The sequence below is a fragment of the Balearica regulorum genome, chromosome 15 (assembly GCF_011004875.1).
Source record: "Balearica regulorum gibbericeps isolate bBalReg1 chromosome 15, bBalReg1.pri, whole genome shotgun sequence".
Classification (NCBI taxonomy): domain Eukaryota; kingdom Metazoa; phylum Chordata; class Aves; order Gruiformes; family Gruidae; genus Balearica; species Balearica regulorum.
The window spans coordinates 11332684-11357528 of NC_046198.1; the positions used below are offsets into that span (position 1 = coordinate 11332684).

General features: G+C 54.7%; 3 protein-coding genes across 4 annotated transcripts; 1 reads left to right on the top strand and 2 right to left on the bottom strand.

The window, feature by feature from the left end:
• Positions 1–181: 181 nt before the first annotated feature.
• BUD31 (BUD31 spliceosome associated protein) lies at positions 182–2546 on the bottom strand. Of its 2 annotated transcripts, none has more exons than XM_075767534.1 (5): positions 2437–2546; positions 1853–2031; positions 1172–1294; positions 776–942; positions 182–447 (listed from the first exon to the last, which is right to left on the bottom strand). In XM_075767534.1, exons 2-5 carry the CDS (start codon positions 1944–1946, stop codon positions 397–399), a joined length of 435 nt encoding a protein of 144 aa, XP_075623649.1. In that variant the 5' UTR covers positions 1947–2031; positions 2437–2546; the 3' UTR covers positions 182–396. The 2 variants fall into 2 exon arrangements, with proteins under 2 accessions (XP_075623649.1, XP_075623650.1); XM_075767535.1 differs by lacking the exon at positions 2437–2546 and adding an exon at positions 2159–2271.
• A 202-nt stretch (positions 2547–2748) lies between these two features.
• On the top strand, positions 2749–12033 carry PDAP1 (PDGFA associated protein 1). Its single transcript, XM_075767533.1, has 6 exons — positions 2749–2839; positions 6754–6845; positions 8786–8893; positions 9305–9426; positions 10331–10482; positions 11198–12033. The coding sequence occupies exons 1-6, from the start codon at positions 2827–2829 to the stop codon at positions 11254–11256; spliced, it is 546 nt and encodes a 181-aa protein (XP_075623648.1). The 5' UTR covers positions 2749–2826; the 3' UTR covers positions 11257–12033.
• Positions 12034–13501: 1468 nt separating this feature from the next.
• On the bottom strand, positions 13502–20850 carry ARPC1B (actin related protein 2/3 complex subunit 1B). Its single transcript, XM_075767531.1, has 10 exons — positions 20709–20850; positions 17775–17848; positions 16977–17081; positions 16401–16623; positions 15938–16045; positions 15375–15581; positions 15032–15107; positions 14752–14948; positions 14263–14353; positions 13502–13805 (listed from the first exon to the last, which is right to left on the bottom strand). Exons 2-10 carry the CDS (start codon positions 17836–17838, stop codon positions 13767–13769), a joined length of 1110 nt encoding a protein of 369 aa, XP_075623646.1. The 5' UTR covers positions 17839–17848; positions 20709–20850; the 3' UTR covers positions 13502–13766.
• Positions 20851–24845: the final 3995 nt, after the last annotated feature.

The window sequence follows — 24845 nt, forward strand, 5'->3', positions numbered from 1 at the left end:
TTATTTCCTTTCCACACAGTCTTCAGTTAGTTCAGAAAGAGGGATAAGAGCTGGTTAAAAAACAACCCACATTTAGAACACCTCACACTGTTTAGAACAACCTTCAAACAAAAACCAACCAAAACACATCCAAGAGGAGAAGAGGGGCATAGAAACGTTTTGTCAGAAGATCACACCACTCTCTCAGGAGGGCAGACTTTATTTTAAAATAAATGGCTACACAAAAACCTACTCCAAAACAACCACCATTGTATATATGATCCAGGTGAATACGTTGCTGTTTTAATGGCTATACAGAAATACCCAATCACACAGAAGGTGGCTTCAACTGCACTAATAGTCCATGGTGTAGGATGATAGGTATGAGTTCAAAAAGTAGTCTTATGGCTAAAGGCTTCACCCAGAACAGCCTCTGCATCCACAGTGAGTGCATTCAATGATTCTCCCCTGAAAAAGAAACGAGGCGGGTATTTCAGCCAAGCCACGCGAGCAGACTGACCAGCAGGTTTGAGCCTCACGGCAGACAATGGGTCTATATGGGAAGGGTTTCTGCCGTCTAGTTTTCTGTTGTTTCCCGTACTTTAACGACTTTAAACAAGTGCATGCCAAAGCTGACAGTAACTTTAGAACCAACTTAGATACCAACTCTACCAGCAAAGATTGAAAATGTTAGTGCTAGAGGAAATTACCCAAAAGAACAGCACTGTCCCTGTCTGGGAGGGGTTAGACCGGGTACTGCAAGGGGCCAGACAAGGAACAAACTAAAAACTCTCACCACTTCCAGCTTGCTTTTGGGGACCCTGCAGATGCAGTTGGTTCCAAAGTTGGTGTCCCGTGTCTGGATACACCGCAGGCAGCAGAGGTTCTCATAACCCTGTTTCTTCCACTTTGCAATCAGGTTTTTGTCAGCGTATCCTTCCTTGATGCAGTATTCATAGAGCTCTGTAGAGGAGCAGACACCATCACAGGTAGCTCCCAGGAAGTGTTAGAGGACTCACTATCAGGAATTACTAACTGTAGTAACGAGCAGTTAAAGCCAGGCAGCTGCCAGCCTTCCCTCCCCAGAAACCTGATCCTTCCCACCAACACCCTGACTCAGGTGCATCCACAAATGGACATCTTACTCCATTCTGTTTTCCCCTGCCCAGGATAAAATATTTGCATTCCTCACCTCTGCTGATAGCTTTTCTTTTATAGAAGAGATCAAAGATGTAACGTGTTTTCTGGTGATGAATTCTGAAAATAGGCCAAAGGGATTCCACTTTCCTCTTTCCTTCGTGAGGCTCAGTCTCCGCTGGGAGGGAACACAAATACCAGGTTTTAGCTGACTGTTTCAGGCAGCCAACTAACTTCCTTAAGTCACTTTGCAATGAACATTCATAACTTTAATACATTACAGAGATAAGACCGAGCTTAACGGGAGAAGATTCAAACAAAAGGGACCTGACCTGGAACAGCTTCTTTAGGAAATGAAAACAGAAAGACTGTGGGGTTGACATGACCCACGCTGGGATAGTGTGTGACTTCATGGCTGCCCTGGTTCATCAGACCAGAGCAACGGCACGGACAAGAACTGCCAGTCTCTCCACACACACACCAGCGAGCTTCAGCAAGGGCTTGGCTGTGGAACGCCCTAAAAGAACTGTACGCCAAACCTCTGTGCTCTGTAACCTGTGTACACCCAGAGAAAAGCGGCCAGTACTGGCCCAGTCTCAGTCTGCAGCATCACTGCAAGGCAGAGATATAAAAAAGGTCCATCTATGTTTGTAGGGGCAGCTGTGCTTCCTGAAGTAGTTAAGGATGAGTTTGTTTCAGGGACACATTGCTGAGAACGTCCAGCTCTGCCGCTCACCTTCTCTCATCTTCTGATCCAGCTCGTCCAGCGTTGGCTCAATCAGCTCCCAGCCATCCGGGGGAGGCTTCCTGCTCCTCTTCACTTTGGGCATGGCCTCAGAAACCAGGAAGGCAAAAGGCAAGGGATGGGGTTTGCCAGCACTCAAACGTGTAGGTACTTCAAAGTCCTGAGAACCGCTGGGAAAAAAGAAAGCGAAACAGCTGTTAGAGGTATTTCTCCTGAGATTTCTGTGCCCCTTTGCCATTTTGCGCTTTGATGATAAAAGTAAGTTTTGTCGAGCTCGTGAAAGAGGTAAGATCTCACCCAATGCGGCCCTGGGGACACCAGCAGGCCCAGGGGTGAGCACTGCATCCGCCTCACACTCTGAACCAGTTCTTCTCCTCAGCAAAGTGAGACAACAGCCGCCCCTCCCCCACTCCGGGCTACCCTGAAGCAACAATTTCCGTCAGCTCCTACGGAAGACCCGGGCGAGGCCGCCCGGCCCGGCCCGGCCCCGCCCCGCCAGCCCCGGTGCAGCTCCGGGGCTCGGGCCGTGCTGGCGGCGGAGCGGTGGGCAGACCCCGGCCCGGGTCCCCGCTCACCTGCCGGAGGCCGCAGCTTCCGCGCCGCCGTCACCCGCGGGGCCTCTCGCACCCGGGCCGCCCCATGGCCCCGCCTCCCTGGGGTGTCCCCCTGAGGTGCCTGAGGAAAACGCTCAGCGCCGTACGCGCCCCCCGCTTCGGCCGGGGCAGGGCGGAAAGCGCGGCTCGCCGGGAGGGAAAGCGGCCCCGCTCTCCGCTGCGGGGGAAACCCGGAGGGGCGGCGGAAGGGCAGCGCCGAGGGCAGCCCCGCGACGGGGGGCCTCGCGGGCCGTGGTGACTGGGCGGGCGCCAGGGGCCGCGCGCGGGGGTGGGGCGGCTTCCGCTTCCGGGTCGCCGCTCGGGGCCGGGGGGGGCCTCGCTGCAGCTGCCGCAGCCGCCATCGCCGCCGCGATGCCGAAAGGAGGTGGGGGCCGGGCCGGGCCGGGCCGGGGGGATTCGCCTCTGCGGGAAGCAGCGGGGGGTGGGAGCGGGGGCTGGGGGGGGTGTAGGCCCCTCAGTCCCCGGGAGGAGAGGAAGGGCGTGGGGGGAGGCCCCGGCTGTGGAGGGCCGGGGGAGGGGGGCAGGGCTCGTGCTCCCCCTCCCATCTCGGCTGTGGGGGTGCTGGGCGCGGGCCTCGCTCCCCGCCCTCGGGGCTGAGGGGAGGTCTGTCTCCCCACCCCCTTCCCAGCCGTGAGGAGGCCTCCTTTCCCTCTTCTCGGCCGCGGAGGGTGTCGGGGGGAGGGCCCCTTGCCCCCCCCCCCCCCCGCTCCGGCTGGGGATGGCCTCTGGGGAGGGCTCGGTTTCTTCCTTCAGCCCGCTCGTGGAGGGCTTCGGGGGGGAGCCTCCCCTCCCCAAGAGATGGCAGCTTCTCCTCGTTTCTCTTGGAGCTGGGGGTCCCCTTCTGTGCCCCCAGCAATGCCGTGGGATCGCAGCAGCCCCTGCGGGTGTCCATAGTCTGGGGTGCCGGGGCCCCCCCGTGGGACCGGGAGCAGACCGGGCCCCACGTGCTCCCCACTGGGCTGGAAGCTGCAGCCGGTTTCTCCGGGGCAGGGCTCGGGGCACACGGAACCCGGGGAGGGAAGTTTACAGCTACACCGGGGATCCGGGGGGGGCATCCTGGGGGGCATGCAGGTGATGGGGGCGGGGGGGGCGAAGGCCTTCTCCTCCCGGTGGTTCAGTGAGAGAGGCCTTCGGGGCTGGGTACAGGCAATCAGAGTGGCCGGGCAGAGGGTCCGGCCCTGAAGGGCAGCGGGGGGGGGTGCGGAGCTGGTCTTGGGTTCAGGGGCTCCTGGCACAGCTCCTTTCATGTGGCTCAGGCAGCTTCGCATCTGGGTATTACGGAGCGGGTACCAACTTGCTTGTGTGATTAAGGAGAGGTAATGAGGGACTGACAGGCTGTCAGGGCTGAGCTGGATCCACCCAGAACCTTCTCCAAATGCACCATCTGCATAATTGGCTCTTGTGCGAGCGTCTGTGAAACCCCGGTCATATACATTAATGTAAACCAGCCCTCGTCACTCGTCTTCTCTGTAGTTTGCTCCAGTTTATTTCATCAGCATTTCCCAAGCTTTAGTACTAAATCTGCTTCCCTATTTAGATTTTCTATAAGTGCTTTATTTTGTGTCCAGTTGCACAATGTTAATAGACAGGGCTGAAGCTTTCGCAGATTTTTTGTGAAGGCAAAGAACTGTGGTGGGTTATAACCCTGGCTGCCATATTTATATGCCCCGTAACTCATAATTTCTTGCTCTGTTCATTGTACAGTTTTAAATGTTTGTTTCAAACCTTTTGCTTCTTGGGAAAAGACGCATCTTTGCTTCCCCCCTCCCTGAGTCAGTAGGAGTTGTTATATTGTGAACTGTCACGCTCACTGTTTAATATAAAATGGGGGAGTTAACCAGCCATTAATAAATTTTGTTACAGGATTATTTCTCATTATTTTGTTCTTTTTTTGAATATCCTGATTCAAAAAGAATAAGTGATTCCTTCAACATTCTTCTATTCTTTTTGATTTAAATTCCTTGATTTTTGTGTTCAAAGCTGAAGACGAATGTATTTGTAAGTGTCCCTGCCTTAGGTGCCGGCGGTCTTTACCGCAGGTGAAATCTGCAGATGATCATATTTGAAAAGTGGTTCACAGAGGAGGATAAGAATCATTATCCCTATTTTACAGCTGGGGAAACTGAGGCCCAGCAGCATGATGCGGTAGGTCAGCGGCAGACGTAGGACTGGCACTCGCTTGTCTGACTGCGGGTTGATCTCCCTGTGAGGAGCAGAGCCCTGTCCCTGCCCTGTGCTGAGCTCCCCACAGTCCCTCCAGCTGCTGAGCCGGCAGCACTGATGCTCCCGCTCAGGGGGGCTTATTTCTCTGTGTGCAGGCTCGAATATCAATCAGATTGAGTCACTCCTCAATTTGCTTCTTTTTAGGCATTTAATGTAAGATAATTTCTCTTGAGTTGCTTCCCCTCCCCTTGTTGGTGCTTTTTACTTGCACTAATAAGGCTTTTGTGTTCATCACTTCTGAGCCCAGGTAAAATTCTGCACCCAGCTGGACAATAAGGCTGCCTGGCATTGGTTAAGCTTGTAGCACAGGATTGTTTTGGTTTGTTTAGGTTTCATTGGTGTTACGTAGTGTGTCAGGGATGTTACTGTTGTTCCATCTAGAGTGATGTCATTTGCTGGGCAGTGAGGTAACGTCTCCTGGGCTAGAGCAGATCTCATTCCCAGAGGGTGTCAGTATTGCCACGTGGGATGGTTGGGAACAGACAAACAGAAAACACGTGTCTTTGGGTGCAGCAAAGCTTTTCATTGCGCTTGTGGCTTGAGTGCCCACGAGCTTCCATAGCTGAGCTTGGAGAGAAGAATCTGATCTCTGCGCTTCCCCATTTCACGTGAGAAGAACATCTCGGGAGTCTCCATAAGGCTTCACAGTGGGATTTTTGAGATAATTTATTCCACAGCTCAGCTTTTGCTGAGCTAAAATGTTTGAGAGTTTGTCTCTACTGAGCCAGGAGGACTGGTCAGAAAAGGTGGAATTTCTAAAGCTCGCAGCCCGCAGAGGCTGCCTGTGCTGGTGCTCCCTGTCCCTCCAGCAGTGCAGCCAGGCGTGGCCGTGGCACGGTGGTGCCGTAGTGACAGATCCCTCCCATACGTCCCGCACAGTCCCAAGGAAGGGGGGACGATTCCCTCAACCCTCCCTGCCACTGTAAGGTTTCCCTTGTCCTCGGCAGGTGAAGTGGGGAGGGTGAGAGAGAGTGGGAGGATTTCCTGCTCCTTCCATTGGACTCCAAAGACCCCTGCAGTAGCAGAGAGCTCCCTTGCCTGCACTGTTTGCTTTTTGCCAATCTTGAGCTGCTCCCTAGCTCAAGGCTAGAGACTGACACTATTCAGCTTGCTTTCCAGCAGTTCTTTGAGCTGTAAGAACATAAACAGAGCAGTCACTTGCAGGAAGCATTAATGGCTTCAGCGATTCATTAAATCAACAGAATTTTGAACCTGAGAGCAGATCTTAGCCAGCTAAGCTGACTCTGTCGTCTTCCTCGTTCCTAGAGCTTGTTTTTATTTTTCCTTATAAAGCAGAAAAACATAGAGGCCTCTTATATTAGTTCTTCAGCTCTCATTATAATTCCCAAAGCTTTTGTCCAATTAGCTTCCGATTTTCTCTTGGCACAGCCTTAGTGTAGGGGAGGGGTTAAGGAGACAAGCTTGTCCGAGAGTTGGTTGTAAGCGGGGCTGCCACAGGAACATGCTGTGATTCCTCCTGCGCAGGAAACGCGGGGAGTGGCTGTGGGACTGAGCACCCCTTGCCAGCCCAAGAAGTGAATCAGAGAGGCCACAAGTGTAGGCATGGGTGGGCAAGGAAGGGTGGCATCACAAAAGCTGAGGGGGTACTGGGAAGCTTGTTGCCTGATAAACGGTGTGACGGCTCTGCGATGGTTGAGGGATGGGGTACCCCCTTTGGGGAGTGCCTTCCTGGCCCGCTGTCTGTAGGACAAGCCTGTGCTTGATTTGGAGAACGCTGTACAACTGACAGGCTGCTCTTGGTTCTGGTGCCTCCAAAAACAGCTCAAGTGGAAAGGAGGAACTGATTCTCCGAGTATCTTTCTATGGATCAATAATCACAATTCTCTGTGCAATTTACCCGAAATTCTTGGAGTGTTTCACTGAGGTTGGCAAGTTCAACGTGTCCTTTTGTTGTTGTTGTTTAGATTCTATCAGAGGAGCTATTTTGGTTTGTCCTGTCTGCACGAAAATCCAGAGAGAGTGCTGCAGGAGGAGATGACCTTTCTGGAAGCTTATCACTAAACCATTTATTAATTTTCTTTTTTTTTTGTACAGGTAGAAAAGGAGGCCACAAAGGCCGAGCAAGACAGTACACAAGTCCTGAAGAGATTGATGCCCAGCTCCAAGCAGAAAAGCAAAAGGCAAGGGTATGTGTTTGCCTACGTTATGTTCTTGCTGTCATAAGTTCTGGCTTGTACAGCATGCTTAACTTGCAGTTCATGAGAAATGGCAGCTTAGTCAAGGTTGCAGATCATTCTGTCAGTGATCACAATATGAATTCTGAATATCTCTGGCTGAGGAGATGGCAAGGTGTGGTCCAGTCTGGTTCCTCACAGTTGAGGCCAGGTGGACCATCCAGTGCACAATTTGAAGGTTAAAGGATAGGGAAGATGATTCTACAGCAGCTCTAGACATCTTTCCCCCTCATATTTCATCATTCTAGTCTCCAGTGCCAGCTAATTATTTTATCCATGCTCTGCAGCTTGTCTGTGGAGGAAAATGGCTCACATCTTGACGTCTTAATGTATATTGAAATTATTATATTTGCCCTCTTCTAGACTTAAAAGACCAAACTCCTTTGACTTCTTCCTGTACAAATGATTTTCTTGTTTGCCTCTGACTTGTAGGGACATGTTTTCTGGCATGAATCCTTTTTTGGACCTGTTTCTGTGCCCCAACATAGGATCATAACAGCTCCCCTTGCTTCCACAACTACCTGACTGGCATTATAAAATGCATGGCTACTTTTTGCAGTACTTGCTCTCTTGTATTCCGAAATCATCAAAGCTACGGTGGCACTTTCACTGCTATTTTTCTGAGACTTTCTGAAAGTGCTGCCTAAGCCCAAATACACTATTCCAGCTGAAGCCTCACAGCACTATGGGAGGATAATTGCACCCCATATAGGAAATACTGATGAATACCTCTGAGAAGGTTACTCTTTCAAGCAGTTATGAGCCATATTGTTGACTCCTTTTTAATGTTTTGACCATCTGTAACTCCAGATGATTGTATGGTTTGCTGCTTAGCCACATATTCCGACTTTGTGTTGGATTTCTTCTTCCAAAGTAAAGTTCCTCTTGGTTTGTTTTCTGATTCCACCTTCTTGGTTTTGTGCCCTCTTTCCAAATTCTGAAACCACTTATGGGTCTGATCCTGTTTTCCAAAATGATTCCAACTCCTACCAGTGCAATGTCATTCACCAACTTTATAAGTGTTCTCTACTTCTGAGTTGTTAATAAAAATACCAACTGGAAATGGAACAGAACAAGCAGGACCCCACTCGAAATGTCTGTCTTTCAAAACAAACCAGAGAACTGCTCTTTGAGAAGGATTTCTTCTTTTTCTTTTGTGATAATCCATACCACGTAGTGATGGTTACATCTATCGCTGTTTCCTTAGGGAAAGCTTATAAAAAACAATTAACAAAATTACTCCTCCTATTGCCCATAGCTCATCCACTTTGCTGGTTGCTCCGATGAGGGATACTTGGCAACGGTAAAGCAAGCTATTCACGCCCGTATTGGTTCTTCTAATCTTATCTTCTAATTAATTACAAATTAATTCCTAGACCTCTGACTGGTAAAAGCTGTGCTTAAAAGGCTGTAATTACTTGGATAATAATGTTCTGGTTGACGGTTGTCAATTTGCTCTTCTCTAGTGTTGTTTTTTTTCATCTAGATCTAGGATGGGATCCAGCTCTACACTACATCCATGTGGTTTCCAGTCTCTGAGATATCGTGCACTGGAAACCCAGGCCAAAATGTCTCCTGGTGATCTTTCATTTGGGGAAACTAAAGTGCCAGTTCTGTCTTTTTACAATAATTTTCCTGGCCTGTTAGAGAGAGCGAGCAGCAGCATTGTTTAGAGGTGATCTGCCAGGGCAGGTGATGCACACTTACATGTTGAGAGTGAGCTCTTGTTTTGTAACAGCGAGGCACCTTTGGTGTCATAAGGGCCACGTCAGGAACAGCAATGCTCTCAGAGCTGTCTCTTGTCCCTCCAAAATGATCTCATTTAAGAGTCACTGTTGGATTTGGGATTTTTTATTGACATACATTTTCTCCAATTTCCTGTGATTTTGTAGGAAGAAGAGGAGCAAGAAGAAGGAGGTGAAGGAGCAACAGGGGACCCCAAAAAGGAGAAGAAGTCTTTAGATTCAGATGAGAGTGATGAAGATGATGAGGATTATCAGGTACTGTAATTCTCAGGGCACTTCATGCATTTGCACCACCCAGATTCTCGGGGCAGGGGATGCATGCACATTCTTGACTCCAAGTTCTCTTTGAGAGCTACCTCTAGTAAATTCTTTATGGAGGGACTATTTTTAGAAACCAGAAAAACCTTTACTTGATTGCATTTTGCCTTCAGAATGAAAACTTGTGTGTTTTTATAAGGAAAATACACAAAGGCAAGAATATTTCAAAAAAGGCTGAAGATGCCTGGTAGTATACGTCTTGGTTCATAAATGGTTTTGCTGTCTGGTAGTGAAAACATCTTGAATTCTGCTTTTGGGGTGTGTTGCAGTGTATTTGATGAGTTCTGATACAACACAACATTGGGTATGAGAGAGCTTCTTAACCTTCCTCTTGTTCTTGAACCTTAGCAAAAGCGCAAAGGAGTGGAAGGGTTGATAGACATAGAGAATCCCAATCGTGTAATTCAGACAACCAAAAAAGTAACTCAGCTGGACCTGGATGGACCTAAGGAACTCTCCCGACGGGAGCGGTGAGTCTTTCCTGCTGCCTCGGCAGGAGCTAGTGCAGTCCTGGAATTTCATCCTTGCTGGTGGCAGCAGCTTAATGTGGGGAGGTGTTTCCCTGCTGCACGAGCATTGGTGTTGCAGGGAAGCCCTTTAAATGCGTTGCTTTCTGAAGTGGGCACTGAACAGCAGCAAACTGTCAGGCAGGACTCCCTGTGGTTCAAAATGTCCTTCCTTACAAACTTTACAGAAGTTGTCTGTTCTCTGGAAATAACTATGGCCATCCTGCAGCCAGGCAGCTTGGCCAGGCATGATGAGAGAGTGAAGTTTGTTGCTGTGAAGCGGGCATAGACTATTCCTTCCCTGAAGTTTTATGCCAAAAATCAGATGTAACTGAAATCCATTGACCAGAGGTCACCTTGGGGTCTGCTTTAATCTTCCTACAGAAGGTGCCCTAGTGACAGGTACCAGTTTCCCAGATTCCAGGGGTCATGTGAAATTTTTGCCTTAGCAGATGTATAAGATGAGAACCAAAGTTTAATTTTCTAGTTTCATTTAGCAATGGAGAGTTTTGGAGTGAAAGATTTAAGCTTGCTTTTGTGGGATAGATTGCTTCAGCAGAAGTACACCTTTGAGGGTGAGGCTGGGAAAAACATGTCAGGGTGCTGTGCAGTCTGGGGCTAATTAATTTTGACCTCATTGTGTGTCAGCATCCTGATTTAGCTGAATAATCTCTCTCATCATTCCTGTTCAAACCCTGCCATAGATGTAACCTCTGCTTGAAAACTGGTGACAGGGCCCCCCCCCAGTCTCTGTGGGCAATCCCTCTCTGTCCTCGCCGTCCTTCCCAGTCAGAAAACCTCCCCTGCTCTGCCTGTACCTGCATGCTCACTTGGATGCTCTGGTGACTGGTGTGTTTCACTCAAACAGAGAGGAAATAGAGAAACAAAAGGCAAAAGAAAGATACATGAAAATGCACCTAGCTGGTAAAACAGAACAAGCGAAGGCAGATCTCGCCCGACTAGCCATCATTCGGAAGCAAAGGGAAGAAGCTGCCAGAAAGAAAGAAGAAGAAAGAAAAGGTTAGAGAGTAATTAATCATATCCTCTTACTTCTCTTTGCAATGGCTGCGCTGCCAAGAGGCATGATTTCTCATATCACACATAGTCATCCGTCATCTCTGAGACTGCATGGTGTTGCCGAGTGTCATTACAAGTTCTCTCATCAAAACCAGGTTCAGCTGTTTCATTCTTCTAAAGCTCTTGCTTTATAAAGCTCTAGGGCATCTGAACAGGGAGCAGGGAAAGAGAGAAGGGAATTGCCCTTGATATCCACGTTGTCCTCAGCTTCCCAGGCAATGCTGGGTCCAGTTTGGGGGTTTATCGGGTTCCTTGTGCTGGGTGTGATTTATCTGCTTTGCCCACTGGGCACCCAAACTGCCCAGGGAATTGGCAGCGCTCCTCCCCTGCCTGGACTTTCTCTTCAGCTCTAAGTGCGAACCAGAAGTCTGACGAATGTGTGTTCTCAGTGGCTTCCACTGAGACATTTGAGCTTCAGCATCAGGGTAATTTGTGGATGCCTGAAGAGAGTCCACAAGACAGAAGGGAGCATGCAAGGGTGGCTGCTCCTCCTAATTCTGGAGGGGATCTACCGGGGTTGGCGGGGAGGGTCACATTTTTCCCCATCACCTTGCTGTATGTGACTAGCAGGACTTCGGTCTCTGGGGCTGTCAAGCCACCACCAGTCCTGATGTGTGCACTGTGAAATGATGAAACGTCTGTTGTTTTCCTCCCCCAGCAAAAGATGAAGCGGCCATGGCAGGTAAAAGACTGCAGTCACTATCCCTTAACAAGTAAGCACAGGACACGCAAGAGGAGGAAACACCAGGGAACTGTGCCTGGTGCCCACCAGGAACTCTGTCGCGTTGCATACTATCGATGCCACGTAGGGTGTACTGCGGCATCGAAGTCACCTTCATCTTCAAGAGACACTGACGATGTGTTTGTCTTCATCCTGGCACAGATTTCCATTTGGGGTTAGGGGCAGCTGCTATCTTCGGTGCAGAACTGTGCTGAACAGCAATTCTCTGTAACAGTTTGGAAACCTGAATGTTTTTGCTGTTTTTAGGTTTAAGAACTCATAGGCAGGGGCAGGGCGGGAGGGAGCTGTGAGGGAGGGGAGATGCTTCAAATATTAGATTGCAAGAAAATAGATTGTGGGGTCATTGTGGGGTGGGGCATGGGGTGGGGAACTTGGACTTGCTAGTGAAAGCCCAAGGGATAACATATCTGAGGAATCCTTTTGGGCAGGTGGCCCATCAAATTTTGCTGCAGGGTGTTGCAGTATAATCGGGAGCCTGACTTCATGGACATCTGGAGTGCCGTTCCTTCCCGGTTTCATCCCTCCTCTCTTGCAGCCAGTCTCCCCTTTTCCCTCCTCTTCATTTTTTTTTTTTCTCTCCTCCTTATTAGGGATAGTGCCAGTTTTTAACCACATCATCCTTTGTTTAAAGGAAAAAAACCCAACATTAATTGTATCCGACCCAGATAGAAAAAAAAAAAACTTGCTAAAGTTTAAAAACCAACAACAACAGAACTTGTATATTTGGCTGATTAAAATGTAAATTATCATAACTGCTCTGTCCTTGTCTTGTGTGTAAATGAGCAGGAGCGTACAGGCTGCTGCTGAGGTGCAGTAGCAGTCTGGTGCTGTGGTGACTTCTGCTGCTTTGCCCTTCTTGTGTTCGTGGTGTGGAGCTTGGCTGGAGGTTGGGGAGCTCCATCGGCAGATGCAGCCTGAAGGCACAAAGCTTTTCCTGCCATCTGATGGATGCCTTGCACAATCTGGATACCACAGCTGAGAAAACAATTCCCCTCAGGCTGCTGCCTGACCATCACTGTGTCAGTCTCCAAACTGCCACCCCTGTCAGCCCTCCGCACAGGGCTGCTGGAGCAGGGGATGATCTAACCTGCTGCATCCCAGGCCGTCCAAGGGAGTCAGCCTGTGCCAGGGACACCAGCGCTTCCCAGACCTGCTCACCAAAGGCTGGGAGAGATTGAGCCCCAGAAGCAGAGACGGGAGTTCTCGGAGCCACTAGCAGAGAGGTCACGGTCATAGAAATGATTTGCAGGATGACAAATGTGATTTGTTCTGTGTCATGCTGCCCATGCTGGGCTGCAGGCACTCGGGCAGGAGGGCGTGACAGAGGGATGTGCTACGAGGAACATCACTGTGAGCTGCTGCTCAAACCATGAGGGCAACTCGCTTTCCTGGTGCCGGAACGCTGGGTCATCTCTGCACGTGGGTGAAGATGCAAGCCCAGAGCTGTTCCCCAGCCTGCACTTTGTGTGCCCCCAGGTGTGATGTGAGAGATGGGAAGTTCAGGGAGCTACGCAAGACAAGTGGTTCCAGGAGCAGAGCCCTTGGTGTGTGCTCCCAGAGGGGAAGAACTGATACGGTGGGGACAGGGAACAGACATGGAAAGTTTGGGTGGGCCTGGGAGTGCAGGGAGGCGGCTGGAGCGGGTGGTGATTACCACACGCAGTTAAATCCTGCTCTGAAACATAGATTTATCTGCTTTCTTACAGCTGCTTCAAAGGCTCCTCGGCACCCCTGGGAGCAGCTTCGTCCTCCCAGTGTGGCTGAGATGGGGCCGCTCGTGCCCCAGTGAGGGATGAGGAAGGTGGAAGCAGGCGGTGCTCTGATCACCGCTGCCAGGCAGGCTGCGATAATGGGCTGAAAGGGGCAGGATTGGTTCAGCAGCCCAAGGGTTCAGAGCTGTGTGGGATCACACACCTGATGGGACTGGTGGCCAGGAGGAGCTCGGTGCCGGGAGCAGTGTGGGAAACCTGCGCTCCCTTGCCACAAACATCCTCTCCCCCGCCTTTGTGCAAATACCGATCCTGTTTTGCACTTGTGCTGAGGCAGGGAGCGGGGACGTTCCCCTTATCCCCGTGGTCCCGATTCATCCTCAGAGCTGGCAGCAGAAAGGATGTGACCACCCGCAGTGAGATGTGGCACAGCAGCTGTGATGTGCTCTGATCACGCACATGTTCACATTCAACTTGTTCAGAAAAATAAAGCAAAAAAAAAAAAATAGTGGATTTATACAGGAAAATCCTTACTTTATTTTTTTATTTCTTTAAGCGATGTATGACCAGCATCGGGTAGGATGGTAACAAAAGTGTAAAAAAAAAAAAAAAATAATTTTGTTTTCTTTGTCTGAGAGCAGCCGCCAGGGCTGGCTGGCAGCCGGGGAAGCGTGCTGGTGGCATCACGGCCGGCTCGCGTGGCGCGGGGGAAAGCAGGCAGGCGCGGCATAGCAGGGGTGGGCCGGCAGCCAGGATGCCCTTCCTGGATGGCTCCTTCATTTGATCTTGAGATCCTTCAGTGCCGACTCCAGGCTCTAAAACAAAATGGGAGGTTGTTCGTCATCAGCTCTTTGCTTTCCAAGGCAACTGGAGGTGGTTGGGGAGCTGAAAGGGGGGCACAGTCTGGGGGGGGACTGTCCCCTGGGGTGCCAACCCATCCCTGTGGGGAGAAGGTCCCAATTTTGTCTTGTTTTGGCTCATTTTTAAAGCTCTATGAACAAAGCCAAAGCCAGAAGAGGGTGCTGGGTCACCGCACAAGTCTGGCTTCAACCACCCCCCTGATGGTGAGCTGTGAAAGTGCCACCCAGGGGTGTCCCCACCCAGCCCTGGGGTAAAGGAGAACCCACCCAGGACTGTGGGACCCCCATGGGCAGGATGGGCCCCACCACCACAGCAAAGACCTGCACAGCAGCGGGGTGAGGGATTGCAATTAAAGCTGCGGGTAACGAGAGTTCAGCGCCGAGGGACCGCGGCACAGTGGGGATGCCTCACCTTGACGTCCCAGATGCTCATGCCGCCGTCCATCCCTGTGGTGCAGAACTGCGAGCAGTTGGCCTTCCCGCCCGCCAGCACCGAGATCTGGCTGGGGGACACAAAAAGGCGACCGGGAATCAGCCCCAGGCCCCTGCCGAGCCCTCAGAGCTCGTCTCCCCCACCCACGCGCAGAGATGCTCCAAGGGATGCTCCAGGGTTGTCCCAGCTTCTGGGGCTGGACCCCTCCATCACGCCCACCCATGTTCAGGGATGCTCCAGGGATACCCAGGGATGCTCAAGGGCTGTGTCAGCTCCTGGGGCTGGATCCGTCCATCTTCTCCACCCACATGCAGGGATGCCCAGGGATGCCCAGGGGATGTTCCGGGGCTGTCCTGGCTCCCCAGCTGGACAGCAACACAGCCAGGGGATGCTCAGGGACCAGCACCCCAAGCAGCCCCCCAGGGTGACCCAGTCGAGCCTGCCCCCCCCCCCCCCCCCCGTACACACCTGATGCTGTTCTTGTGCAGGGTGTCCAGTGTGGCGTTGGTGGTGTCCGAGCTCGCTTTCTTGTCCAGGTTCTGGAAGCGTTCACGGGCGGTGAGGCCACGCTGGGAGCTCTGCTTGGGGACGTCCAGCTTCCCCCCGAAGGTCAGCGTGCCCTGGTTCTCCTCGTAGGTGAACAGCATCGGGTAGCAGTCGTGGCCCTGGGGAACCAGGCTGTCCTGTTCAACACCCTCCTGCCAGCTCCCGGTGTGGTGCCCACCCCGTGTCCCCAGCCCGGACTCACCGCAGCCACCAGGCTGTTTTCGGTGATGAAGGTGACGGCCAGGAGGGGCAGGGTCTCGGTGCACAGGGAGGCGACGCTACAAGGGAGGGCAGAGCATTAGCAGGGAGCCGAGCTTCTGCCTCTCTGTGCTGAGACTGGCACGGCTCGTGACACAGGTGGAAGCCACAAGACTGCAAGGAGAGGATGTGCCACCTCCTCTGACCACGTCTGCTTGGCCTTTCGCCCCCACCCCAACCCAGATGCCTCCACCCCCGGATCAGTTTTGTGGTCAACCCCCCCTGCTACCCACAGCACAGCCACCCCCAGCCACTCCAAGCCCCGTCCGCTCCCCAGCCCTGCTTACGCCATCTTCTTGTTGGCATCGGCGAGGCAGAGGGTGCTGTCGTGGCTCACCCAGGCCACACGGGCGCCACTGGCCGAGAAGCAGATGCTGTGCACCCACCCGCAGCTGCTGCTCGACTCGAACATCAGCTCCCCGAAGGGCATCTTGGAGCCCCATGGTGTGGGGCTGGGCCGCTCCTCCACCTCCTTGATGTAGGCTGAGAAGATCCTGGTGGGGGATGAAAGCCCTGCCACGTTCCCCCGGGCACAGCACCGGAGCTGCCTCCATCCCTGCCTCCTTCTGTGCCTCAGTTTCCCTGCCAGAGCCCGCCAGGTGTCCCACTGACTCCTGTGCCCCACTGGGTGCTGTAATGCTGTAATGGCCCCTGGGACACCCCCCCCAGCCCCCTCACATCTCCTCTGCACCCCTTCTCCAGCTCCCAGCAACACCTGAAGGGGTGAAGCCTGCCCCACGGGCAAGGCTGGGCACCGGGCCGCCCCACACCCCTCTGTGCTGCGCCAGGGTGGGACCCCAACCCATCCTTGGGGTGCCTCCCCGCTTCATACCCCCCCCTCGCTCCTCACCGGCACTTGAAGTCGCAAGAGCCGGCAGCCAGGAGGACGTTGTTGGGGTGCCAGTCGAGGCTGAGCACCGTCGAGCGGATGGGCTTCTTGATGTGCTTGCAAACCCACCTGCGGGGAGAGCGGTTGGTGTCAGTGGGGAAGCATCACCACTCCCGGGACCCCCCCCAGGCTTTTGGGGGGCTGGCTGAGGGTGGTCGGGGCTCCAAGTGCCCTGGGTGACCAGCCTGCAGCAGCAGCCAGGGCATGGGGACAGCATGACCCATCCCCAGCAGCACGGTGTCAGAGCACTTCCCTCCATCTCCCCTCATGTCTCTTCCTCCATCTCCTCCAGCTCTTCTCTGTCTCCCAAGTTTTCCTCCTGTCTCACCTCCAACTCCTCCAGTCTCCTATCTCCCAGTTCATCTCCTACCCATCCATCCATCTCCCACAGGACAGGCCCACTGAGGCCATGGCTGAGCCTCACCAGTCGTTCTCCTGCTCAAAGTAGCAGATGGAGATGAGCCGGGAGCCGCTGCCCACGGCAAACTTGTTCTCCTTGGGGGACCACTTGACGCAGCGGGCAGCCCGGTTGATCCGCAGGATAACCAGGGTGGGCTTCCAGACGTTGCCCTTCAGGGTCCAGACGTAGGCGTTGCGGTCGGTCCCACATGTCACCAGCCGGTTGCTCTCAGGGGCCCAGTCGATGCCTGGAAGGCAGAGGGGGGTGATGGTGGCCCAGGGAGCCACGAGGACAGATCACTTGGGGCTCAAAGCCATTTGAAGGCAGAGTTGTTTTGGCTGTCTCTGCCCCAGAGTCCCTCTTTGCCCTACTCCCACATCCATCCCAAATCATCCCGTCCCATCCCTCCCACTGCAAACTATCCCATCCCATCCCATCCCATCCCGCCTTGTGACATGCTGGATCAGGGCCAGCAGACATAGACACAACCTCCTCCCCCTCCTCTACCTGCCGCACAACCCTCATCCAGATTTGGGACCTGCTCTGGGGCAGGGTCACCTCTGAGCTGTGTCCCTGTCCCCTCCGTCGGCGGGCACTCACCTGTCACCTGCCCGTTGTGCTCCTTCAGCTCATGGACTTTGCTCCACTTGGCCCCGTCCTTGCGGTAGATGTGGACCTCGTGGTTGTTGGGGCAGAGGGCGATCTCTGCGGGGCGAGAGCGGCCGGGACAAAGCCCTCCCCTGGGTCACAGGCTCTGCCGGGGGAGGGATGGGGGCCAGCCGGCATCCACCTGCCCCTTCCTGTGCTCCAGGCTCAGTGGAGCATGGTGGGACCCCACTGAGTCCTATCTGCATGGTGGGGTCCCACCAAGCCCCCCAGCCCCTGCAAACTGTCCCTGTGGGGAAGGGAGAAGCTCCCCCCCCGACCCGACAGCCCAGCGTCCTCCCTTCCCCAGCGTGTGGTCCCGTGGGGCTGGTGGGATGGGACGGGATGGGATGGGACAGTACAGCTGCGGGTGCTCAGCTCCCATTGGCCCCATCCTGCCCTGCCTGCCCAGCACGCTGGCCCCAGCAGAGAAAGCCCTTTTTGTTCTCTCCCACATCCCCCGCGCCGTGGCCGGGAAATGCCATCGGCCATGAATCACCCGGCTCCGCTCTCCTCTCCGTGCTTCGCCCGTCCCTCCCCGCTGGCCGTCGCCGTGCCTGGGGCCGGACGCTGTGCTGTCCCCAGCCCCAAAATCTGTCCGTGGCAGGACCTGCTTCCCCAAACCCAGCCCCGACCCAGCTCTGTCCCACCCGGGGAGGGGGGCATCGCCCACTGGGGGATGTTCAGCTGGGACAGTCGGTGCTTCGGGCTGTCCCTGGAGATTTTGGGATGGGGAGCCCCGGCCATACTTACGGGTCCGGTCCTTGTTCCAGGCATGGCAGCTGATGGGCTCCAGCAGGAAGCTGTGGTAGGCCATGGCTGGCGGGCTGGGGACAGGGTGAGACCCCCGCGGCTGTCAGGAGATGCTGCTCTGGCCGCGGGGACAAGCCCCCAGCGAGACTCCCCCGTCCCAGCCCCACCAAGCGTTCCCTCCCACCAGGATCAGCCCAGTGTCACAGCCCACCGCATCCCCCCCCCCCAGCCAGCCAGGGAAGGGGTTTTCCTGAGGATTTCCAAGCTCAGAGTCTGCCCAGACGATGGGGAAGGGTGCCCCGGTGGGTTCAGCTTGGGGTGGGGGTGGGCACGGGAGGGTCCAGGTGAAGCTGGAGGAGACGTTCCCCATCGTGCTGCCCCATGGCCGGGCACCCCACACTGAGCGTCCTGTGGCCAGGTGCCGGATGGGTGCCCATGGCCAGGCCCCCTATAGCTGGGTGCCTCATGGGTGTCCAATAGCCAGATGGGAAGGGGGAACCACTTCCAGGGACTTCCAAACCATGCCATCATCCTGCCCTGGCTGGCTGCAGCCTGGTGAGCAGGAGCCAGCCGGGCACACGGGGACCCCGGTACCAGCACCGCCAGCCCCACGTGCATCCTGGGGGTCCCGCCATGGGCAGCACCTCCTCCCTCTGGCTGCTCCCACCAGTCCTACTGGGCCAGATCCACTTGCCCCTTCCCTGCCTCTCATTTAGGAAGAGCCAAAGCCCTGTGGAGGCACCTCCATCCCATCCTGTCCCGTCCCACCCTGCACGTGCTCAGCCCCAGTGAGCGGGTGACTAATCCCTTCCCCTGGCTGAGCTCCCACCAGCACCCACTGACCGCTCTGCACAGAGCGGCTTCCTGCAAACCCTCTCTGGGTGCCGCAGGACCGGGAAGGGCTCGGAGCAGCAGTGCAGCCCCTTGGCCATCCGGCCGAGATGAGACACGGATGTAGGGAAACACTTCACCAGGGTGTGAGGGACGGGGATTACTCACGGTTTGCCTCTCAGCTATTTTGGGAACTCCCTGAACACTGCCCGTTTTCTTTGGCAGCTAAAAACGGTACAGGGGAAGGAAAAAAGTCCCTCCCAGCAAACCTCTGTCCTTAGGCTGCTAAAAAGAAAATCCATGGAGCTCCATCACCTCCCTTTCACACACAGAGAAATCCCAGTGCCGATGCACGGCACAACCCCTGCCATCACACACCCCACGGCCGAGTGCCTGCTGAAACATCCGTCCCCGCTGGCCAAGGACGCGGGCAGGGCTGAGCAGGCAGCTGCCCAACCCCAGCCCCACCGATCCTGCTGGGGTTCAGCACGGGGTGACCCACAGGAGGGTACAAAGCCACTGCCACCACGTGCCTCTACCCCGAGCCCTGCAGCCAGAGCTGCACCGCGAACGCTGAATAACATTGGTGGCAAGCAGGGACGCTGCTGGTGGTGTTGAAAAGATGAGGAGCAAAAAAAAAAAAACCAAACCACATCTGAATTGGGGACCTGACCGAAAGGGCTCCTCGGGAGGAGGGATGGAAGGCAGGGCACACCGCAGCACTGTCCAGTTTCAACCCTCTCTAAGAAAACAGCAATGATTTTTTTGTTTTAATTTGGTTTGGATGCTCCAAGCCCTGGACCCTCCTTCCCAGGGGGGCCTTGCTGTTCACCCATTTAGCATCAGCCCCCAAAGGGACGGGCTCGGCCGCTGCACCGGGGAGCGGAAGCCATGCTCCGTCTGCTGCAGGAGTGCTGGGTAAGAAGCAAGGGCTGCTCAGCCGTTCGAGCTCCGAGCTCTCCCTGCAGCGGTTCAGTCTCACTTCCCCAGCAGCTGGGCTACGGCCAGTTCCCTCCTGACGCCCCGTGGGCTGAGCCATGCTCCCGCCCGAGGAGGGAGCCGTGTGGTGACCCACAGGGAGCGTGGCAGCCCCTTCCTCAGCAGGGAAGGCCATCGGAGGGGCCGTGGCTATCCCCCTGCTCAAAGGGGAGGCTCTGGAGGGAGGAAAATGGGCATTTTCAGATGGCCAGACAGGGCGGGATTGGGACCCGATGCAGCTCCGTTATCTCCCCGGCCAGCCCCGAGGCGCCAAGCAGTTCGGAAACATCCTTGGAGGAGATAACCAAACCTTGGCAGGAGCCGAGCGCTGGGGGCTCCTCCCGGTCCTGGGGAGGAAACCGCGCACTGAGGAGCTGTAGTTTTGGTTTTGCCGAGCCTGGCGGGGTGGCAGGAGGTGGGTTTGCACCCACCGGTGCAGGGATGTGGTGACGGTCCCGCCGGGAGCTGTGGGACCCCATGAAGCTGTCCACAGCCACCGTGGTGGCCCAGTCCTCCTGCACCACTGAGCCCCCAGCACCGACCCCCGGGAGCCCCTCTGCTCCCCATGGAGGCTGCACGGTGTCACCCCCCCCCCCGCCATGCTCCTGCCAGCCAGGTTGGGGACACCCATCCTTGGTCTCTGACGCTGGTGCCAGGTACCCCAGGAGCCAGCCTGGCGCTGGGGGAACCCTGCTGCCCCAGGGCAGATGAAGGGCAGCTGTGACCCTCCTCTTCCTCGTGCTGTGTAAAGCTGGAGGCAGCTGATGCCCGAGGAGGAGAGGGCAGATTACAGGCAGCTCCGGCCCTGCTGGCACCAACCCCCAGGGATCCTCCGTCAGGGGACCCTTTCCTACACCCTACAGCTGCCGGGCCTCCGGCAAGAGATTAAACTCAAACTTGCTGCCAGACCTGGGGGGGGGGGGGGGGGGGGGGGGGGAAGCCTGAAATGCAGCGACAGCAAAACCGACGAGCCTGCACCCCCCTCGGACCCCAAAGCAGCCCTGGCTGGGGGTCCCCCCCCTCCCCTCGAGCAGGGTGTGAGCATCTGGAGAGGTGACGGCCACAGCCCCTGTGGGACAGACCCAGCTCCTCGCAGGGTGGCAGAGCTGCCTCCCCCCTCCTTACCTTGCTGGGCAGCGCAGGCAGAGCAGGCAGGGCTAGTTCATGGACTCTGGGCAGTCGACACGAACGGCAGCCCAGAGCAAGCGGCGGGAGCTGCTGACTGCCCCGCCGAGGCAGCCTGACTTCCCTTTTCCTCTCTGAGAAATGCAACCACTTCCTTACGTGGGCGTTGGGGGAGTGCAAAGCAGCTCGGCGGCCGCCCTGCCCTTGCCTGCCTGCCTGCCTGCGAGCCAGGCCTCTCTGCCATCACCGCACGTGGATGGGCCACTGGCCCCGGGATGCTCCCGGCAGCCCCCGCTGCTCGGCGGGATGTGGGCAACTTGCCCCGGGTGCACTGGGGAAGGATGTGGCTGGGAGAGCAGAGAGGAAGGAGCTCCGTCCTCTCCCTCTGGCAGCGGGAGGGTTGCTCGTCCCCTGGTCCCCGATGCATTTTGGGGGGGGGGACACAGGCAGCAGAGAGGCCCTGCCTGCTGGTGCTGGCCAGGTGCAGGCAATACCTGCGGTCGGAGCCCACCCCGGGTAAGCAGTCGGAGCCCACCCCGGGTAAGACATGCGTCGGCATCGCCTCCCACTGCCGGGGAGATCCGCAGCTTGCCAGGACCCCGCAGCGCCTGGTTCCGGCCACCCTGAGCAGCAGCTGCTGCCAGTTCCCGCATCCCACTGAGCCCAGTGGGACCCAAGCCCAGGCTGGCTGCAGTCAGAGCTCTGCACCCCAATACCACCCGCATCTACCCCCACCTACCAGACATGCACCCCTCTATTTTCTTCCCTCCTGCTTCAGAGCAACTAATTTTTATCCCTTTCCTCGTCAGGCAGGGTAACTCCCAGGAGCTCCGCTCCTGCTGGCAGTGCTGGGAAGGAGAGAAGGGCTTCAGCTTCTCGCTCCCCTGCTGCGAGCAGGCTGCAGAGTCACACGTGGAGGGATGCACTCACCCCTTCCCTCCCCAAGTCACATCGCAGAAGCAGGACAGCAGCGCATCAGGGTCTTGTACAGGGAGGGCAGGGCCCTGACGGGGTTTCTCAGCTTCAGGATGTGGATACAACCACCTCGTATTTGTTGAGCTGCAGAATTAATCCCAAGTGAAAGGGGTCAGCTCTAGATAAGGGCTCCATGGGGTGGCACTGAGCCGGCAGCTCATCTTGCTCCTGGAGTCCATTAGCCATGCTTCCCTTCACACGTGTTGCCATGATCCCACGCAGACACGAGGGAGATCCCGAGATGTCCCCAGAGGGTGGCGAGTCTCTGCGGCTCTGGCCAGGATTGAATCCCTGCAGTGGGAAAAGTCCCTCTCGGAAGCAGCGAGCTGCCCTGTCCCTTGGCAGCAGTGTGCCCACAGCAGTGCCCAGCCTCACCCCCAGCATCACCGCTGCCCCAAATGTGGCAAAAGGGACGCCACTCGCACAGCGGCTCCCAGACGGCAGAAAGCTGTGGCTTCTTGAAGTTTTTTCCTGTTGCCTGCACATTTTCTCTAGTCCTTCTTTGGCTACGAGCTGCTTTGCCTCTGCTCTTCACCAGGAGGGTTCAAGCTTTCCAGGTGTCCTACCACTGCCTCCTGCACCAGCCCTGCACCAAGACCAGCACCTCTCATCCGTGGACGCAGGAGAGGAGACCATCCCTCTGCCATCCCTCTGCATGGGATCCCTTCCGGGCAGGGATGTGAATGAACGGTAGGTCAGTTTAACTTCCACAGTAGGTATCAGCATGCATTATTAAGTGAAGGGAGAGGAGAGCATCACCCCCAGCGCTGCCTGCAGAGCAGTTCCTTGCCTGCCATTGCATTTCCTCATCGCTTCTGGTTTTGAGGCTGCTCCTCTCTGAGCCTGCGCTAACGAGCCCAGCGAGCAGCCTCCGCCACGGACGCACTGGTTCTCAACACGCTTGGGTTTCCCCTGGACTTGACAGCCCACAGGGAAATAAGCCAGCGCTCCAGAGGCCAGGGACAAAGGCTCAGCCTGGCTGGGTCTCTTGCCAGATCCAACTCAAGGTTCAGCTGAATCCTTTACCTGCTTTTGCCTCCGTTCCCTTAAGTGGAAAGACCCTCCTGCATCCACAGCAGCATGTCTTGTAACGCTTGGGTCCTCCGCAGAAAAGGCTGTGGAGGAACGATCCCATGCACGGGTGCTGGGGACACCAGAATGGCTTTTTGCCGGGGTTTTCTTTGGAGGTGGGGCAGAGGGGATGGCAAGTGGCAGCGATTCTGCAGCTTCTTCTCATTCTGAGGCCAGGGAGTTTTTCAGGCAGGCTCCAGTGAACAGTCTCTGGCATGCCCACCTGCGTGGAGCCCCATTTCTTGCCCCCGACAGCCTGTTAACTGGAGCGTAACGTCAAGCACGTGCAGCCAGCAGCTATCCTGTAATTAACACTGCAACCATGAGCTTTTTTGTGAACATTTCTTTTGAAGCCATCGTTAACCCGAGCACATACAGGCATGTGCTAGGAAGCCTAGTGCTGCGGGTGGCTAGCGAATTCTCACCCACGCTGGTCACAAAGGATGTCCTAACAGTGTTAGAGATGGGGGAGGTGACCAGGGAAATGGCAGAGGCAAAACCACCACGTACCTTCACCATGGCTCACAGAGCATCCTCCCAGAGCAGAGCGACGGCCCGGAAATCCAGAGAACCACCCTCTCCCACCATCGGACGGTGCACGAGGTGCAGCGCTCTCCCCAGCCCCTGTGCATGGGGTGGTTTTAAGTTCAATTATGCCTCAAGTGATGGTTGTTTATATTCCCCTTGCTCAGACCTTTTCTATTATAAATATCTCCAATCTGGTTTTGGTCCCAGACTCCTAGCACACACGTTTCTCAGACAGTAACCTGGGGCAGCTTCCTCAAACCGCGGTTTGTTGGCATTCTGGAGCAAACTGGCTTTTACCTTCTCCACCTCTTTCACATGAAAAAGAACAAGACATAAAATTTAGAGATCCGTTTTTGCAACTCTCTCATTAGATGGGGTTTTTTCCTATCCTTTTATGTTATTTGAATCATATATTTTAGAATTCATTTGTTTAATACTTTTTGGAAATAAACCACCACACTTTCAAAAGTGACTTCAGCAACAAAATCATTACTGCCTGTGAGCTATAAACATCTAACGGTACATATGGAGATGGACGAAGCCAAACCCGTGCTCCCCTGGCCCATCTGCCAGGGCTGGCAGGGTCACTTTGATCCCGAAGAGGTTTACACTCCATTAGCATTATATTCTAGCTGATAAACCCAAGTCATCGCACACAGCAGGTCACTAGACCGCAAGATGAGCAGAGGTTAAACAGTCATTATTTTATGTTTAGAAGGGAGAGGAAATTGCAAAGCCACACTTGACTGCCAGGGGAGGAGGGTGGGAGACACAAGAAAACCTGAAGGAACTGGGAAAAACATGCAACCAACATCACACCTGAAAATGATCCAGCTCTGCGACAGACAGTTCGCTTACAGCAGAACAGCAGTTGTCAGCTTTGTGAGCTTCTCTTAAACCCTCCCTTTTCAATCACTCAGAGCTGAGAAATGAGCAGCGTATGAAGCAACTCTGGTTCCCGAGGAAGTGGTAAATTTAGTCATTGGGGTTTTTTTAAGACACTTCTGCATTTTCAACAGAAATTACAAAGTCTTAAACCTTGTAAAGCAATGTTGTGAGCCAGATAATCCCCTCCAGAGCACAGCCCTGCCTCAAGGCAGAAACACAGTTAATCTTAACTAGACTACGCGAATAAAGTAAGTTAGGCGCAAATGCCTCAGTGAGCTACCAAGGCTCAGAACTGAACTTCAAAAGATACAGTCACCTGGAGACAAAGGATCTGTACAGAAGCCAGACCACGCCAATACCTTCATTAAGTGTGCTTCATTTCTCCACCAGTCATTACAAACACAGAATTTTATAGGCCAAGCACTTGGCTCTGATATGACATGCAGGCCTGTGTAGCTTCATGGCCTTAAAAAGTGATTTGCTTTTAATTTGTCCTCCTAAGATCTGGCTCAGCAGATTTTTCCTTCACTTTCTACGTGCGGCCTTCCACCCTGTACCCTAAGCACTGCACTGTGAGAAGTCTGTAGTTACCTTTTAGGATTTGTAGAAAAATAATTCTGGTCATTTGCCTTTGGAAAACTACGAGCCACTAAACGGACAATGCAAAAAGACATT